Below are 16,475 nucleotides of genomic sequence, written 5' to 3' on the forward strand. Positions count from 1 at the left end.
TTTTTTTAACATTAGACTCATCTGACTAGTTTACATCATCTTCCTGGGCTGCTCATCTGAATTTCTGACCCTTGTCTGCGTGCTGTGCTGCAACCCTATTCTTGATGTGTCTTCTTCAGGCAGTTGACTTTCTGCTACACGAGGTTTGAAGACATTCATCCCCTATCTTCTCATCATGACAGCAACTATGTTTTTCTGACGTGACCTTTACTTCTTGTTCAGTCATATGGAGGCCGCTTCCTTGGAGCTCTCGGTGTTCAAGATGAAATTATTACCCTTTCCTTCAGCTCATCCCCCTCCCTCCTCTCTCCAACTTCATTATCATTATTTATCGTCACTTTTGCTTTTGAATCACCAGCACTGAACATATCTACATTGCGTTCTGTAACCAAAATTAATTGCCCCATGCGCTCTCCACTGACTGATTCAAAAAAATCAGTAAATTCTGTTTATATTCTATGAACCTGTCTATATTGTTCATAGAAGATCTCAGTGCTGTTATACTTACTTTCTTACATACCTTTCCCCCTGGACTTTCTTCTCTCTCTCCCTCTTTCTCTCTCTCTCTTCAATTAGTTCCTTTAGCATAGCCTTATTTTTTAAAACTCTCCGGTCAATCCAGTGTTTTACTGAGTCCCCTTTTGCCCCCAAGACTTTTCTCTCTTGTCCCCAACTCAAAGCTCCAAACAGTTTTGGAGAGTAATCACGTTCACTGCTCTCTTGTGTTCGTTCCAATGACTTCTGGACCCCATGGCTTCTTTCTTAATTTCTTCTCTTGTTTTGCTATGGCTTGTTCTTAAGTAACTTTCTCAGAAATGTTACATAAGAGGTAAATTTTCTAATGTTCCAGTCTGGACGTATCTTTTTATTTTTAAACTGAGTTGACTATTTTGCTGTGTATTAAATTCTGATGCTAATTTTTTTCCCCTTAGAACACTGAATGCTTTATCTTTTTGTCTGCTGAGAAGTCTGATGAACAGTCTGGATGTGCTGTGTTTCTTCCTTTCTGGAAGTCCTTCAATTTTTTCTTTATTCTCGGTGTCTGAAACTTTACATTGATGTGCTTAGCTGCCATTCTTTTTTTATTCATTGTGCTTGGCATGTAGAGACTTATTTTCTTCAGTTCCACAAGATGATTTTATATCTCCCTTCTGTTTCCTTTTTAATCTCATTTTCTGGAATGCATATTGGTTGGGTATTGGACCTTCTGATGGGTCATCTATTTTCTCTTATTTTTTGTCACTTTATGCTTTTTTATTCTATCTAGATTTCCTCAAATTCATCTTTTAATTTATTGAATTTATTATTTTTTACATTAACAATAAAGGTTATTTCCACAAGTTTTCTTTGTTGTTGTTCTCTTTTCCTTTTATTAGCATCCTCTTGTTTTATGGATGAAACATCTTGAATCTCCTGGAGAAACTAATTATGAAGGGTTTTATGCTTTGTTGCTGTTTTTTTGAATGAAGTTCTCTCTTTTTCCCAGGTTATTTTTTCCTTCTTGTTTACCTTTAATCTAGGCTTTAATCAAATGTCTTCTTCTCCTTTCATGTTTACAAGAGTAGTGATCGAAAGCTGAGTATAGCTCTGTAGACAAGGGCAGATCTGGCAGACTGGCAGAATTTGTTTTCTAGATCAGATGAGTTATGGTGGATGCAGCCTATTACTTGTTGTGTTTATTTCTGCTGTACAGCAAAGTGATTCAGTTATATATATATATATATGTATATACATACTTTTTAATATTCTTTTCCATTATGGTTTATCACAGGATTTTGAATATAGATCCCTATATACAATAGGACCTTGTTTATCCATTCTGTATGCATTAGTTTTCTGGATGCGTCTTTTTTTTTTTTTTTTAAATGGGATTTATTTATTTATTTATTTATTTATTTATGGCTGTGTTGGGTCTTCGTTTCTGTGCAAGGGCTTTCTCTAGTTGCGGCAAGCGGGGGCCACTCTTCATCGCGGTGCGCGGGCCTCTCTGACTATCGCAGCCTCTCTTGTTGGGAGCACAGGCTCCAGACGCGCAGGCTCAGTAGTTGTGGCTCACGGGCTTAGCTGCTCTGCGGCATGTGGGATCCTCCCAGACCAGGGCTCGAACGCGTGTCCCCTGCACTGGCAGGCAGATTCTCAACCACTGCGCCACCAGGGAAACCCTGGATGCATCTTAAATGCCAGAACGTGGTGTCCTTTCTCTGCCACCGTTGACTCTCCTGCTGGTGACACAGGGGCCTGGTGGCATTGCATGGGGATGGAGAAGTGGGTGGAGGATCAAAAGGCTTCCAGTTGCCCGTCCTATTTTCAGCATCCCCCTGCAGCCCACCTGACGTTTCCCAATCCCCAGTGCACGTGAGGCTCTGCAGAGCTGGTCAGCTTCCCCCTTGGTGACTTGAGGTCTGCTCTACGTTGCAGTGTCCTCTGCCCTGCTCCAGCCGTTTCCACTGCTCTATCTGTGGTCTTCCATAGGTCTATTGGAATCCCTCACCCTCCAGTGGCCCTCAATATTTGCTGGATGTTATGGGCTTATGACTTTTTAAACTGCTTCGTAACCATTTTAGAGAAGTCTCGGGAAGAAGAGGAGGTAAATGAATGTGGCCAGCCTGCCATTGTTAATTGGACGGCTCACGACCTACTTCTTAAGCTGCTTGGCTATATAAACTCGGCCCTTCATTTCTTTCTCTTGTGACTTGGTAATGACTGACAAAGCAGCCTGAAGCCCTGTTATTGCACAGACATGAGACATATCTGGAGGTGTTTGCCATGTGCCTAGGTGTCTTTGTGTATGCAAATATGCATCGTGGGGGCAGCAAAGACTGTGCCTTGAATTCTAAATTCTTAATACATTTAGAAAAAATTGAAACCATATCTTTTTAAAAAATGTTCCTCTACTTCGGGATAACTGGGGAGAATCGATGAGGTCAAGTGAAGTTGTCTTGCACTCCTGGGACCTTAAAGCAAAGGGAGGGGACTTCCCTGGCGGCGCAGTGGTTAAGAATCCGCCTGCCATTGCAGGGGACACAAGTTCAATCCCTGGTCCAGGAAGATCCCACATGCCGCGGAGCAACTAAGCCCGTGCGCCACAACTACTGAGCCTGCGCTCTAGAGCCCGCAAGCCACAACTACTGAGCCTGCGCTCTAGAGCCCTCAAGCCACCACTACTGAGCCCGCATGCCACAACTACTGAAGCCCACGTGCCTAGAGCCCGTGCTCCGCAACAAGAGAAGCCACCGCAATGAGAAACCCACACACCGCAACAAAGAGCAGCCCCCGCTCGCCGCAACTAGAGAAAGCCGGCGCGCAGCAACACAGACCCAACGCAGCCTAAATAAATAAATACATAAATAAGTAAAATGAATTTTTTTTTTAATTAAAAAAAAAAGCAAAGGGCGGACGTAGGTTGCAGACAGGCCAATTCCAGCCCACGAACCAGCCGCAGCAGATGGTGTGTGCTCCTCCCAGCACCCCCACCCTGGGATCCTACTGGCCATTTTCAGGCCTCCCCAGGCTTCAGTGAGCTTTTGCTTCTAAAAGCAGCACTTGTACTTTTTTGTCAGGCTATTGGAACCCCTTTTCCCCAATACAGGGAGAGACAGAATTTAAGCCTCTCCCTCCTGGTCCGTCACCCCTCCTGGTCCTGGACCAACGACTGAGATGCTGGATAGAAAAGCTCAGTCCTCTAACTTGCGTCGGGACCCTCTGGACTTCCACTGGGATCCACGTGAGGGCCCCCCTCGTTTGCCTTCCTTCCCCTCCCTGCCCGCCTTCCCCAGTCCCTTACAGCTCCCCCCAGGAGGCCTTCCTTAAAAATCCCCTACCCGTGAACCCTGTCTCTGAAGCACTGGAACTACTGACAGATGTTGTGTTCCTCCCTAAACAGCACCTTAATGAAAACCTGGCCAAACTCACGGCCAAGTTTGAGAAAGCAACAGCTGACAAACTCAGATGTCAGCAAGAAGCTGAAGTGACTGCAGGCACCATCTCCCTTGCAAACCGCCTGGTGAGTGTGGGCCTCCCCGGCGGGCTTTAATCACACGAGCTGAGCTTGGCAGGTGCCGCAGAGGTGCAAAATATTAATAGTTGAGCAGCTGAGTGCCGCTTTGACTGGGGGGCAAATAATAAAATGCTCTGGGCTGCAGGGACTGACTCCTGAGAAAAGCGTGAGTGCACACCCTGGTCTGGTCAAAGGAGATTTCCCACAGGGATGGCCGGGAGGATGGGGCATTGGATGGATCAGGAAGCTTACGAGAGGTGTGACGTGCTTACATACAAGTGCGTCAGCCAGAGGGAGCGTTTAAGGACAAAGCTTGCGTTCGACAGGCAAACCCTGAAGCTCTTACCTGTGGGATATTTGATAATAAGGGTGTGGACAGGATGAGGCACTGAGATAGAAGCAGAAAGGAACAAGACAGATGGTTGACCCTGAACATTGCTGACCATAACCTTGGTCTCTCCAGCAGGGCAGTCACTTACACGGCCACTTAGGGCTCTAAGAACAAGTGTTCCAAGGGCAGGAAGTAGAAGGTCCCACTCTCTTAAGGCCTGGGACCAAAAGCCAGCACTACATCCTTCCTCTGCGTTCTACTGGCCAAAGCAGTGACAGATCCAGGCAGAGGGAGCACAGACCCCAGCTCCTGATGAGAGGAGTGTCAGAGGATTTGTAGCCTTTTTAATCCCCCATGGCTTATATTTCTCATCATGAATCAGCTAAGAGCCTGCAAAGCAGTGTCCGCGGGATGTGATTTCTCTTTATCGAGAGCCTTTACAGCACCTTCCTCCCCAGTGAAAGGAAGTGGAATCCATCCCTTTTCACATTTATTCCAGCCCCCATTTATGTATATAACAAAGCCAGGTTTCCTAACAGTCACTGAATCAGCCGTGCTCCAGTAACAAGAGGCGAAGCCTCAGGTGTGTCTGTGCCCTTGTTTGTTGAACCTGCTGCTGCAGAGCTTTGAGATGATCGTCTTCACTGAACGGTGTGGTCTAGAGACAGCTCGTCCACTAACGTGCAGGAAGCAGTCAGGACCTCCCCGCCGGCCTGTCTTCCGTTCAGTTCCCTGTTTGGTTTCCAGAATTTCGCGTGGCCTTTCTCTGCCCGGCTGGAGCCTTTTCTGCGTTGGTCCTCGTAGGAGGCAGGTGGAGCTCTGCTCTAGGACTCAGGACAGACCAGCTCTGAAGCCATCCCCGCCCCCACCAACCTGGGGTGGCTGAAGTGTCAGAAGACAGGACACTTCGACTTTCTGGTCTTTATCTGTGCGATCTAAGATGGCGTGGGAATGGTCGGTGGGCAAGTCCCTCAGGTCTCCCAGCTCTGACATCCTAAGATGCCATCTTCCCAGGAAGAAAAAGGGATCAGTCATAGCACAGAAGCCAAGCTTCACCTCACAGTCCTCTGTAGACAGTGTCTATCCTCTGGGAGAGGGCGCCCCCCAACGTGGGCCTGCAGAGTCGGGCCCTGCTCTGCAGTCTTGGTACTTTGCACACACCCGTGTTTCAGTGCATCTGACTCTGTGTCTTAATTACCACGCCGATCTCCCCACCCACTGTGAATTATTTATAGTGCAATTGATTTTATTTATTTTCACATCTCCAGCATTTGGAGAGGAGAAGAGAGAGGTACATGATTTTCTGTTATGTTCTAAGGACCAGACACGGTACCAAGTGATGAACACACACGGTCACACTAAATCCTCTTCACGGCCCTTCGAGGTGGGCATATTCGTCTCCACACCTGTCAAGGGCAGAGCCTGGGAGCCTGCATTCAGGACCTGTCTCTCCACAGCCCACGTAACGCAGAGCAGAGAACAGGGGCTCGTTGACTGCAGTGTTCGCTGCAGCCGGTACAAACCCTCCCCCCGCATTGATCAGAAGGGCCACGTAAATGATGTCCTGAGTCTCCTGCGGTGAAGCGTGTGCCATGCATTCTCCGTGGCTGAATCGTGGCTCTGTAGCCTGTGGTATAACGTGTCTTCTCCCCTCTCTGCTCTTTGGAATGATAGGTGGGAGGACTGGCCTCTGAAAGTGTGAGGTGGACAGAAGCTGTGCAGAACTTCAAACAACAGGAAAGGAAATTATGTGGAGACATTTTACTTACGGCGGCTTTCATTTCGTACCTGGGCTTCTTTACAAAGAAATACCGGCGCAGCCTCATGGACAGGACCTGGAGACCCTACCTGAGCCAGCTGCAGGTGAGTCCAGCCCGCATCTGTCCTGACGCCACCAGCCTGTGGGGACCGGGGAGCTCATGTGACGGTAATAACCCAAACCTCTGAGTCCCTCCTTGTGTTCTTCCCCCCACGACCACCTGAGTATCCCCTAGTGACCGCTGAGACCCAGGAGGGAGACCTGTGTGCCCATGTCCTTCCACACTGCCCTGCACCGTCCTCCACTGCCCTCCAGGCCACCTGAGCACAGCACCTCTCCTCTTCCTGGGTCTCCATGGGAACTCCGGTCCACCGCCCCCAGGCTGTCTCCTGACACTCCTCAAAACTATAAAACCCGAGGGGCACCAAACGCATCCTGTATCTCCCTCCATCCTTCCTGCTCTGGTGCCAAACTTCATAGCGTTCCCCAAACACTGCACCGCACCTTGTTACCGGGCCCCAAAGCTCCCCCGTCTGCGTCTGTGACCCACAGACACCCTTTATGAAAGCAGCTTATCTACTTTGGTCACGTGTACTCGGTTCTCGGTGTGAGCGGGAGGATGTTACTCCCGACTCCTCCCTCTACGCTGACATGGTGAAATGGGGAAATGCTAGTTCCCAACTGAAGAGGATTCAGGATGTGTTACATCTTGACACTTGCTCATCACTCACAGTCCTCAATGCACAAATATCCACTGAGTCTTCAGCCTGCCCTCCACGCCACTGGCAGGAGGTACAGAAGACACTCAAGACCGGGATGTTGGCAGAACATAGTCCAGTGGATGAGATGAGAGTCATAAAAAGCAGCTGCAGTGAGAGTCAGCACAGAAAGTTCACCACGTACAGTAAGGGTTATATTCCAGAATTCATTTGTAGGTGTTTCCTTGGAACACAAAGCCCATACTGTCTAGTGGTGGTTGGCTTAACAGATCAGCTCATAAAATCTCATTCACCTGATGATTTGCTGAATAGTGGTTTAAAAACTGTTACAGCATTGGGAAATAAAAGATAAAGCTGTTATTTATTCTCCTTGAACACTTGTGGAAAAGGAAATTTTTGAAAGGACGATCATTAGCTGAGCGAATGAAGATGAGGAGCCCAGTGGCCGCTCAGCAAGGATTTTTCTGGCTTTGTTTGTGGCTCTTAAGCATTTTTTTAAATAATTTTTTTCTGCTTCATTGAGATATAATTGACATGTAACATTGTGTAAGTTTTAGATGTACGATGTGTTGATTTGATGCACGTATATTGTGAAATGATTACCACAGTAGCTTAGTTAATACTTCCATCACCTCACACAATACCATTTCTTTTTTGTGATGAGAACATTTAAGATCTACTCCCTTAGAAACTTTCAAGTATGCAATACAGTATTAACTATAACCACCATGCTGTACATTAGAATCCCAGAACTTTTCTTATAATGAAAGTCTGTACACTTGGACCAACATCTCCCCATTCCCCCCACCCCCAGCCCCTGGCAACTACCATTCTACACTCTGTTTCTGTGAGTTTGGCTTTTTTAGATTCCACATATAAGTGAGATCATACAGTATTTGTCTTTCTCTGACTTATTTCACTTAGCATAATGCCCTCAAGGTCCATCCATATTGCTGCAAATGGCAGGATTTCCTTCTTTCTCATGGCTCAATAATATTCCATGGTATATGTGTCAGTCACATATATGCGTACATATATATATGATTCATATGTCATATATACATACATATATATATATATATATATATATATATATATATATATATGCACACCATGATTCTTTATCCATTAATTTGTTGACAGACACTTAGGTTGTTTCCATAGCTTGGCTATTGTGAATAATTCTGCAATGAACATGAAGTACAGATATCTCTTTGAGATAGTGATTTCATTTCCTTCAGATATATATCCAGAAGTAGAATTCCTGGATCATTTGGTAGTTCTATTTTTAATTTTTTTTAACATCTTTATTGGCGTATAAGTGCTTTACAATGGTATGTTAGTTTCTGCTGTATAACAGAGTGAATCAGCTATACGTATACATATATCCCCATATCCCCTCCCTGTTGTGTCGTCTCCCTCTCATCCTCCCTATCCCACCCCTCTAGGTGGACACAAAGCACCGAGCTGATCTCCCTGTACTATGAGGCTGCTTCCCACTAGCTATCTATTTTACATTTGGTAGTGTATATATGTCCATGCCACTCTCTCACTTCGTCCCAGCTTACCCTTCCCCCTCCCCATATCCTCAAGTCCATTATCTAGTAGGTCTGCATCTTTATTCCCATCTTGCCCCTAGGTTCTTCATGATCATTTTTTTTTTGATTCCGTATATATGTGTTAGCATACGGTATTTGTTTTTCTCTTTCTGATTTACTTCACTCTGTATGACAGACTCTGGGTCCATTCACCTCACTACAAATAACTCAGTTTCGTTTCTTTTTATGGCTGAGTAATATTCCATTGTATATACATGTCACATCTTCTTTATCCATTCATCTGTCAGTGGACACTTAGGTTGCTTCCATGTTCTGGCTATTGTAAATAGAGCTGCAATGGACATTGTAGTACATGACTCTTTTTTTTTTTTTAACATCTTTATAGGAGTATAATTGCTTTACAATGGTGTGTTAGTTTCTGCTTTATAACAAAGTGAATTAGCTATACATATATCCCCATATCTCCTCCCTCTTGCGTCCCCCCCCACCCTCCCTATCCAACCCCTCTAGGTGGTCACAAAGCACCGAGCTGATCTCCCTGTGCTGTGCAGCTGCTTCCCACTAGCTATCGATTTTGATAGTATATATAAGTCCATGCCACTCTCTCACTTCGTCCCAGCTTACCCTCCCCTCTCCCCGTGTCCTCAAGTCCAATCTCTACATTTGCGTCTTTTTTCCTGTCCTGCCTCTAGGTTCTTCATACCATTTTTTTTTCTTTAGATTCCATATATATGTGTTAGCATATGGTATTAGTTTTTCTCTTTCTGACTTACTTCACTCTGTATGACAGACTCTAGGTCCATCCACCTCACTACAAATAACTCAATTTCGTTGGCTGAGTAATATTCCATTGTATATATGTGCCACATCTTCTTTATCCATTCATCTGTCGATGGACACTTAGGTTGCTCCCATGTCCTGGCTATTGTAAATAAGAGCTACAATGAACATTGTGGTACATGACTCTTTTTGAATTATGGTTTTCTCAGGGTATATGCCCAGTAGTGGGATTGCTGGGTCATATGGTAGTTCTATTTTTAGTTTAAGTAACCTCCACACCGTTCTCCATAGTGGCTGTATCAATTTACATTCCCACCAACAGTGCAAGAGGGTTCCCTTTTCTCCACACCCTCTCCAGCATTTATTGTTTCTAGATTTTTTGATGATGGCCATTCTGACTGGTGTGAGGTGATACCTCATTGTAGTTTTGATTTGCATTTCTCTAATGATTAGTAATGTTGAGCATTCTTTCATGTGTTTGCTGGCAATCTGTATATCTTCTTTGGAGAAATGTCTATTTAGATCTTCTGCCCATTTTTGGATTGGGTTGTTTGTTTTTTTGATATTGAGCTGCATGAGCTGCCTGTATATTTTGGAGATTAATCCTTTGTCAGTTGTTTCATCTGCAAATATTTTCTCCCATTCTGAGGGTTGTCTTTTGGTCTTGTTTATGGTTTCCTTTGCTGTGCAAAAGCTTTTAAGTTTCATTAGGTCCCATTTGTTTATTTTTGTTTTTATTTCCATTTCTCTAGGAGGTGGGTCAAAAATGATCTTGCTGTGATGTATGTCATAGAGTGTTCTGCCTATGTTTTCCTCTAAGAGTTTTATAGTGTCTGGCCTTACATTTAGATCTTTAATCCATTTTGAGTTTATTTTTGTGTATGGTGTTAGGGAGTGTTCTAATTTCATTCTTTTACATGTAGCTGTCCAGTTTTCCCAGCACCACTTATTGAAGAGCTGTCTTTTCTCCATTGTATATTCTTGCCTCCTTTGTCAAAGGTAAGGTGACCATAGGTGCATGGGTTTGTCTCTGGGCTTTCTATCCTGTTCCATTGATCTATATTTCTGTTTTAGTGCCACTACCATACTGTCTTGATTACTGTAGCTTTGTAGTATAGTCTGAAGTCAGGGAACCTGATTCCTCCAGCTCCATTTTTCTTTCTCAAGATTGCTTTGGCTATTCAGATTCTTTTGTGTTTCCATACAAACTGTGAAATTTTTTGTTCTAGTTCTGTGAAAAATGCCGTTGGTAGTTTGATAGGGATTGCATTGAATCTGTAGATTACTTTGGATAGTATAGTCATTTTCACAGTGTTGATTCTTCCAATCCAAGAACATGGTATATCTCTCCATCTGTCGGTATCATCTTTAATTTCTTTCATCAGTGTGTTATAGTTTTCTGCATACAGGTCTTTTGTCTCCTTAAGTAGGTTTATTCCTAGGTATTTTATTCTTGTTGTTGCAATGGTAAATGGGAGTGTTTCCTTAATTTCTCTTTCAGATTTTTCTTCATTAATGTATAGGAATGCAAGAGATTTCTGTGCATTAATTTTGTATCCTGCTACTTTACCAAATTCATTGATTAGCTCTAGGAGTTTTCTGGTAGCATCTTTAGGATTCTCTATGTATAGTATCATGTCATCTGCAAACAGTGACAGTTTTACTTCTTCTTTTCTGATTTGGATTCCTTTTCTTTCTTTTTCCTCACTGATTGCCGTGGCTAGGACTTCCAGAACTATGTTGAATAATAGTGGTGAGAGTGGACAACCTTGTCTTGTTCCTGATCTTAGTGGAAATGGTTTCAGTTTTTCACCATTGAGAACAATGTTGGCTGTGGGTTTGTCATATATGGCCTTTATTATGTTGAGGTAAATTCCTTCTATGCCTACTTTCTGGAGACTTTTTATCATAAATGGGTGTTGAATTTTGTCGAAAGCTTTTTCTGCATCTATTGAGAGGGTCATATGGTTTTTCTCCTTCAGTTTGTTAATATAGTTTATTACGTTGATTGATTTGCATATATTGAAGAATCCTTGCATTCCTGGGATAAACCCCACTTTATCATGGTGTATGATCCTTTAAATATGCTGTTGGATTCTGTTTGCTAGTATTTTGTTGAGGATTTTTACATCTATGTTCATCAGTGATATTGGTCTGTCGTTTTCTTTTTTGTGTGACATCTTTGTCTGGTTTTGGTATCAGGTTGATGGTGGCCTCGTAGAATGAGTTTGCGAGTGTTCCTCCCTCTGCTATATTTTGAAAGAGTTTGAGAAGGATAGATGTTAGCTCTTCTCTAAATGTTTGATAGAATTCGCCTATGAATCCATCTGGTCCTGGCCTTTTGTTTGTTGGAAGATTTTTAATCACAGTTTCAATTTTAGTGCTTGTGATTGGTCTGTTTATATTTTCTATTTCTTCCTGGTTCAGTCTTGGGAGGTTGTGCATTTCTAAGAATTTGTCCATTTCTTCCAGGTTGTCCATTGTACTGGCATATACTTGCTTGTAGTAATCTCTCATGATCCTTTGTATTTCTGCAGTGTCAGTTGTTACTTCTCCTTTTTCATTTCTAATTCTATTGATTTGAGTCTTCTTTCTTTCTTGATGAGTCTGGCTAGTGGTTTATCAATTTTGTTTATCTTCTCAAAGAACCAGCTTTTAGTTTTATTGATCTTAGCTATTGTTTCCTTCATTTCTTTTTCATTTATTTCTGATCTGATCTTTATGATTTCTTTCGTTCTGCTAACTTTGAGGGTTTTTGATTCTTCTTTCTCTAATTGCTTTAGGTGTAAAGGTTAGGTTGTTTATTTGAGATTTTTCTTGTTTCTTGAGGTAGGATTGTATTGCTATAAACTTCCCTCTTAGGACTGCTTTTGCTGCATCGCATAGGTTTTGGGTCATCATGTTTTCATTGTCATTTGTTTCCAGGTATTTTTTGATTTCCTCTTTGATTTCTTCAATGATCTCTTGGTTATTTAGTAGCATATTGTTTAGCCTCCATGTGTTTGTATTTTTTACAGTATTTTTCCTGTAATTTAATCTAGTCTCATAACGTTGTGGTCAGAAAAGATACTTGATACGATTTCAATTTTCTTAAATTTACCAAGGCTTGATTTGTGACCCATCTTAAGATACTTAAGTATTTTTATGCCACAGACCCCTGTGGCAGTCTGGTAAAACCTATGGAATCCTTCTCACAGTAATGTTTTTTAGTGCATAAAGTAGAATGCATATGATTACAAAGGAAAACAATTCTATTGAAATATATTTCTGATCCCAGGATAAGAACCTCCAGTGACTGGTTTCCCTTTTGAGGTTTGCTTGAAGGTATAGCACTGGCCATTCGTACCCTTAGCAGGTGTAATTAAAGGGAAAGGAGATGGTCTGGAGAGGTTTTTCTGAGATAACTGCGAAGACAAACTGCAGAGAAGAGAAAGATGGAGAGGTTAAAGGGCATATGTGTGAACCTCGAAACCATTCTAGGTGAAAGCAGCCAGACACAAAAGGTCACGTATTGTATGATTCCATTTATGTGAAACATCCAGAATAGGTAAATCCATATAGGCAGAAAGCAGATTAGAGGCTTCTAAGAACTGGGGGTAGCAGGGAATGGGGAGTGACTGCTGATAGACTTGGGGCTTCCTTTTGGGGTGAAGAAAATGTTTTGGAACGAGATAGAGCTGATGGTTGCACATCGTGAACGTACTAAATACTGTTGACTTGTGCACTCAAAAATGGTTAGGGAATGTGAATTTTACCCCAGTTTTTTAAAAAGTATATGTGTTTCCAATGAAAACAATTACTTGTAGAAGAATTAAATGAGCTGAGAGAGGTCAACGAGAAGAAAAGGAAGGGTTCTCAGTGGGGACAGAGACCAAGGGGAGACATTCCCAGGCCTGGTGGTTTGTTCCCGGGCCTCCCAGTGTGGGGAGAAGTCCTCAAGCAGCGCTTCCAGGGGGTGGGGTTGTCCATGGAAGGGGGAAGGGGAGTGTCTGCAGTCCTTTGCAAGCTGGGCATCAGCAGCAAGTGGTGATTCTGAGAGGAGAGGGTGGTCAGTACGGGCTGACGTGGGCCTGGTCCGTGAAGCATAGAAATGTAGCAGGAAGTGACCCTGCTAACATGGGTAAGGGCAATGGAGGCTGTTGATTCAGATACAAATGATCTATGGCAGACATTTGACTTGGGTGAATATACTGAAGAACAGAGGATGACACGGGCAGAATTTCTGCTGCTGTTCATCCATCAAGAGAAAAAAGACTATCAGGACGTTAAGAAAACCTGCTTCCAGGAATAATGACACAGCCAGGAAAGTGCTCCTCGGGGATTTTGGTCTTGCTTTTAGAGGAGTTCTGTCCTTTGAGTGAGCTGCAGACCCCACCCCCAGCTGAGAGCGCATGCTTCTGTTCTGAGCGCATGCGGCCTTTCTTCACCACCAGGTTCCCATCCCAGTGACCCCCAACCTAGATCCCCTGAGGATGCTGACGGATGATGCCGACGTGGCTGCCTGGCAGAACGAGGGCCTCCCTGCAGACCGCATGTCCACGGAGAATGCCACCATCCTCCTCAGCTGCGAGCGCTGGCCACTCATGGTGGACCCTCAGCTACAAGGCATCAAATGGATCAAGAACAAGTATGGCAAGGGCCTCCGGGTCACCCAGATTGGCCAGAAGGGGTAGGTGGCTGCGCACAAAAGTTCACACCTCGCCATTTATGCAGAGGGACAAAGTGTGATGAGCAGGTTTTAAGCCGCTGTGGATTGTTTCTGCCCTCCTGGTTCCTCCAGGAGTTTTCTCCTCTTTGTCCTCTCGCTTTAGGAAATGTCTCAGTGAGAGATGCTTGGGTACTGAGTCTCTGCTTTTCTTTCTTTTTTATATTTTTGTCTTTATTTTTATTGGAGTACAGCTGGTTTACAATGTTGTGTTAGTTTCTGCTGTACAGCAAAGTGGATCAGCAAAGTGGATACATATCTCCACTCTTTTTTAGATTCTTTTCCCATATAGATCATTACAGAGTATTGAGTAGAGTTCCCTGTGCTATACAGTAGGTCCTTATTGTTATCTATTTTATATACAGTAGTGTGTATATGTCAATCCCAATCTCCCAATTTATCCCTCCCCCCTTTCCCCCCTGGTAACTATAAGTTTATTTTCTACATTTGTGACTCTTTTCTGTTTGGTAAATAAGTTCATTTGTACCATTTTTTTAGATCCCACGTATAAGCGATATCATACGATATTTGTCTTTCTCTGTCCGACTTGCTTCACTCAGTATGACATGTGCTTCTCTTTCTCGTTAGAAATCATATGCGTCAGCCTCCCGACCCATTCCTGAGTCCTTCTTCCACCAGCCCAGGGGTTCACCCTCCCATCTCTCCTGGAATACTTCCTGCTTCCCAAGCACCCTATTCTGTTGTCAGACAGCTCTGTGTTTTACAGTCTTTCTCACATTTAGTCAAAAACTGCCTCTCTTAGCTCTCTTCTATCCTTTGTTCCTACCTCTGCCCCAGAACCACAGAGAACAAATGTAAAGCCTCTCTCTCCTGAGGAATGATGGGACATTTGCAGTGGGGTGCTTAGCAGCTGAGACAGTTATGGAACCTTCGGAACCCTTTGCGTCTGCCATGTGGCTTTATCCGTACATGGTGGGGGAGTTACTGCACACGTCAAGGGACACGAACAACAGGGAGAATGTCTGACCAGCACCCACCGCACCTCACGGGCCTCAGCTCCTTTCCCCCCACTGCTTCATTCACTCTGTTATAACTTAGCTTTGTAGTTTCAGTTCTCAATTCTTGTTCTGTGTCTCTAGGAGACATGAGAAAAATAGGATGGGGCAATGAGCGGGAGGGAGAGGGCCAGAGATCACTTATTAGGTGGTCGATATGTGTTGGTCTTGGTGTTAGGAGCTTTACCTCAAATGCTTTTTAATCCACATGACCAATGAAGTTAGTGTTATTGGTACCATTTTCTCATTTGAGGAAATAGAGTTTCACACAAGTAATTTCCCCAAGAGTACACAGTTTTAAAGGCAATGGATATTTGCACACCCATGTTCAAAGCAGCGTTATTCACAATAGCCAAATGGTAGAAGACAATCCAAGTGACCATCAACAGATGAATGGATAAACAGAATGTGTTGTATCAATACAATGAAATATTATTCAGCCTTGAAAAGGAAGGAAGTTCTGTCCTATGCTACAGCATGGGCGAACCTTGAGATGAGTATTCCAAGTAAATAAGCTGGTCATAAAAGGACAACTACTGTACAGTTCCATTTACATAAGGTCCCTAGAGTAGTCAAATTCATAGAGACAGAAAGTAGAATGGTGGTCCCAGGGGCTGTGGTAGACAATAGTCTACCACAATTTTAAAATAATTAGTTAAAATTTTTAAAAATTAATGGAGGCAATATTGGAACCAAGGTGATCTTCACTTCGAAGCCCATGTTTATCCACTCTTAACATACAACCACCAGCATGAGGCTTGCTGCCCTGGCCACATGTCCCAAACATGCTTGTCCAGGGGTCCAGACCACCCACGGTTGTTTAAATCAAACATGCGATGTTCAGAAAATAGTTAAATCACATGTTGAATACCCTGATGGATCCTTTCTTACAGAGAGGGTAGGTGAGAAATGAATGCTGAGGTAGGACACGACATATTTTTATCTGTGTCATCAGTCATGGTAATCTAATCCTGGCCTTCCCTTCAAACTTTGATTAAAATATTCCTCTCTAATTGACCAATAACTGCATTTTAGACACAAGTATTTGTTCTTTTTGCTCATTCTTATATCCCTAGTACTGAAAATAGTGCCTGACATATAGTAATTAATTCTCTGTTCATGTCCCTTGACTACTGTTCTATTGGGTGATTTTCTAGATTTGTTGTGTATTATTTGAATACAAATATTACATTATAGATAGTATGGGTCAAGACTGTTACGTGTAGTCTCCATCAGTGAATGGAAAAGTGTTCAAGGGTGTCATTTGCCTTTTAATTTTGTGAGGTCTGACATACTACAACTTTTTTTTTTTTGGTCAGATATGTCACATTTCTTCTATAAATCATGTTTAGAAAATTCTTTTTTCTGTCCAGAAATTATATAAATATTCATATAGAAGATTTTTTAGGTTTTTTTTATGGTTTTCTTTTTACACTAAAATCCAATCACCTGAAATATATTTTCAGGTACTATATAAGGTACACACCTAATTTTCACTTTTCAAGTGGTTAGCCATTGTTCCAATACCGTTTATTAAATTCTCCATCCTTTCTCCGATTAATTAGAGATGACATTTTACTCTATATTAAAATATTTTATTAGCTTTTAT

The 16,475-nt window shown here is 43.0% G+C and overlaps 1 protein-coding gene across 1 annotated transcript in view; it reads left to right on the plus strand.

The window, feature by feature from the left end:
- Positions 1 to 16,475, plus strand: part of DNAH9 (dynein axonemal heavy chain 9) — a 303,415-nt gene that overhangs the window by 226,271 nt on the left and 60,669 nt on the right. The window contains exons 51-53 of the mRNA XM_036836769.1: positions 3,884 to 4,003; positions 6,003 to 6,191; positions 13,579 to 13,814. Of these exons, the coding sequence (XP_036692664.1) occupies positions 3,884 to 4,003; positions 6,003 to 6,191; positions 13,579 to 13,814 (545 nt within the window). The remainder of the gene's footprint in view (positions 1 to 3,883; positions 4,004 to 6,002; positions 6,192 to 13,578; positions 13,815 to 16,475) is intronic.

Source organism: Balaenoptera musculus, chromosome 20, assembly GCF_009873245.2.
Source record: "Balaenoptera musculus isolate JJ_BM4_2016_0621 chromosome 20, mBalMus1.pri.v3, whole genome shotgun sequence".
Taxonomy (NCBI): domain Eukaryota; kingdom Metazoa; phylum Chordata; class Mammalia; order Artiodactyla; family Balaenopteridae; genus Balaenoptera; species Balaenoptera musculus.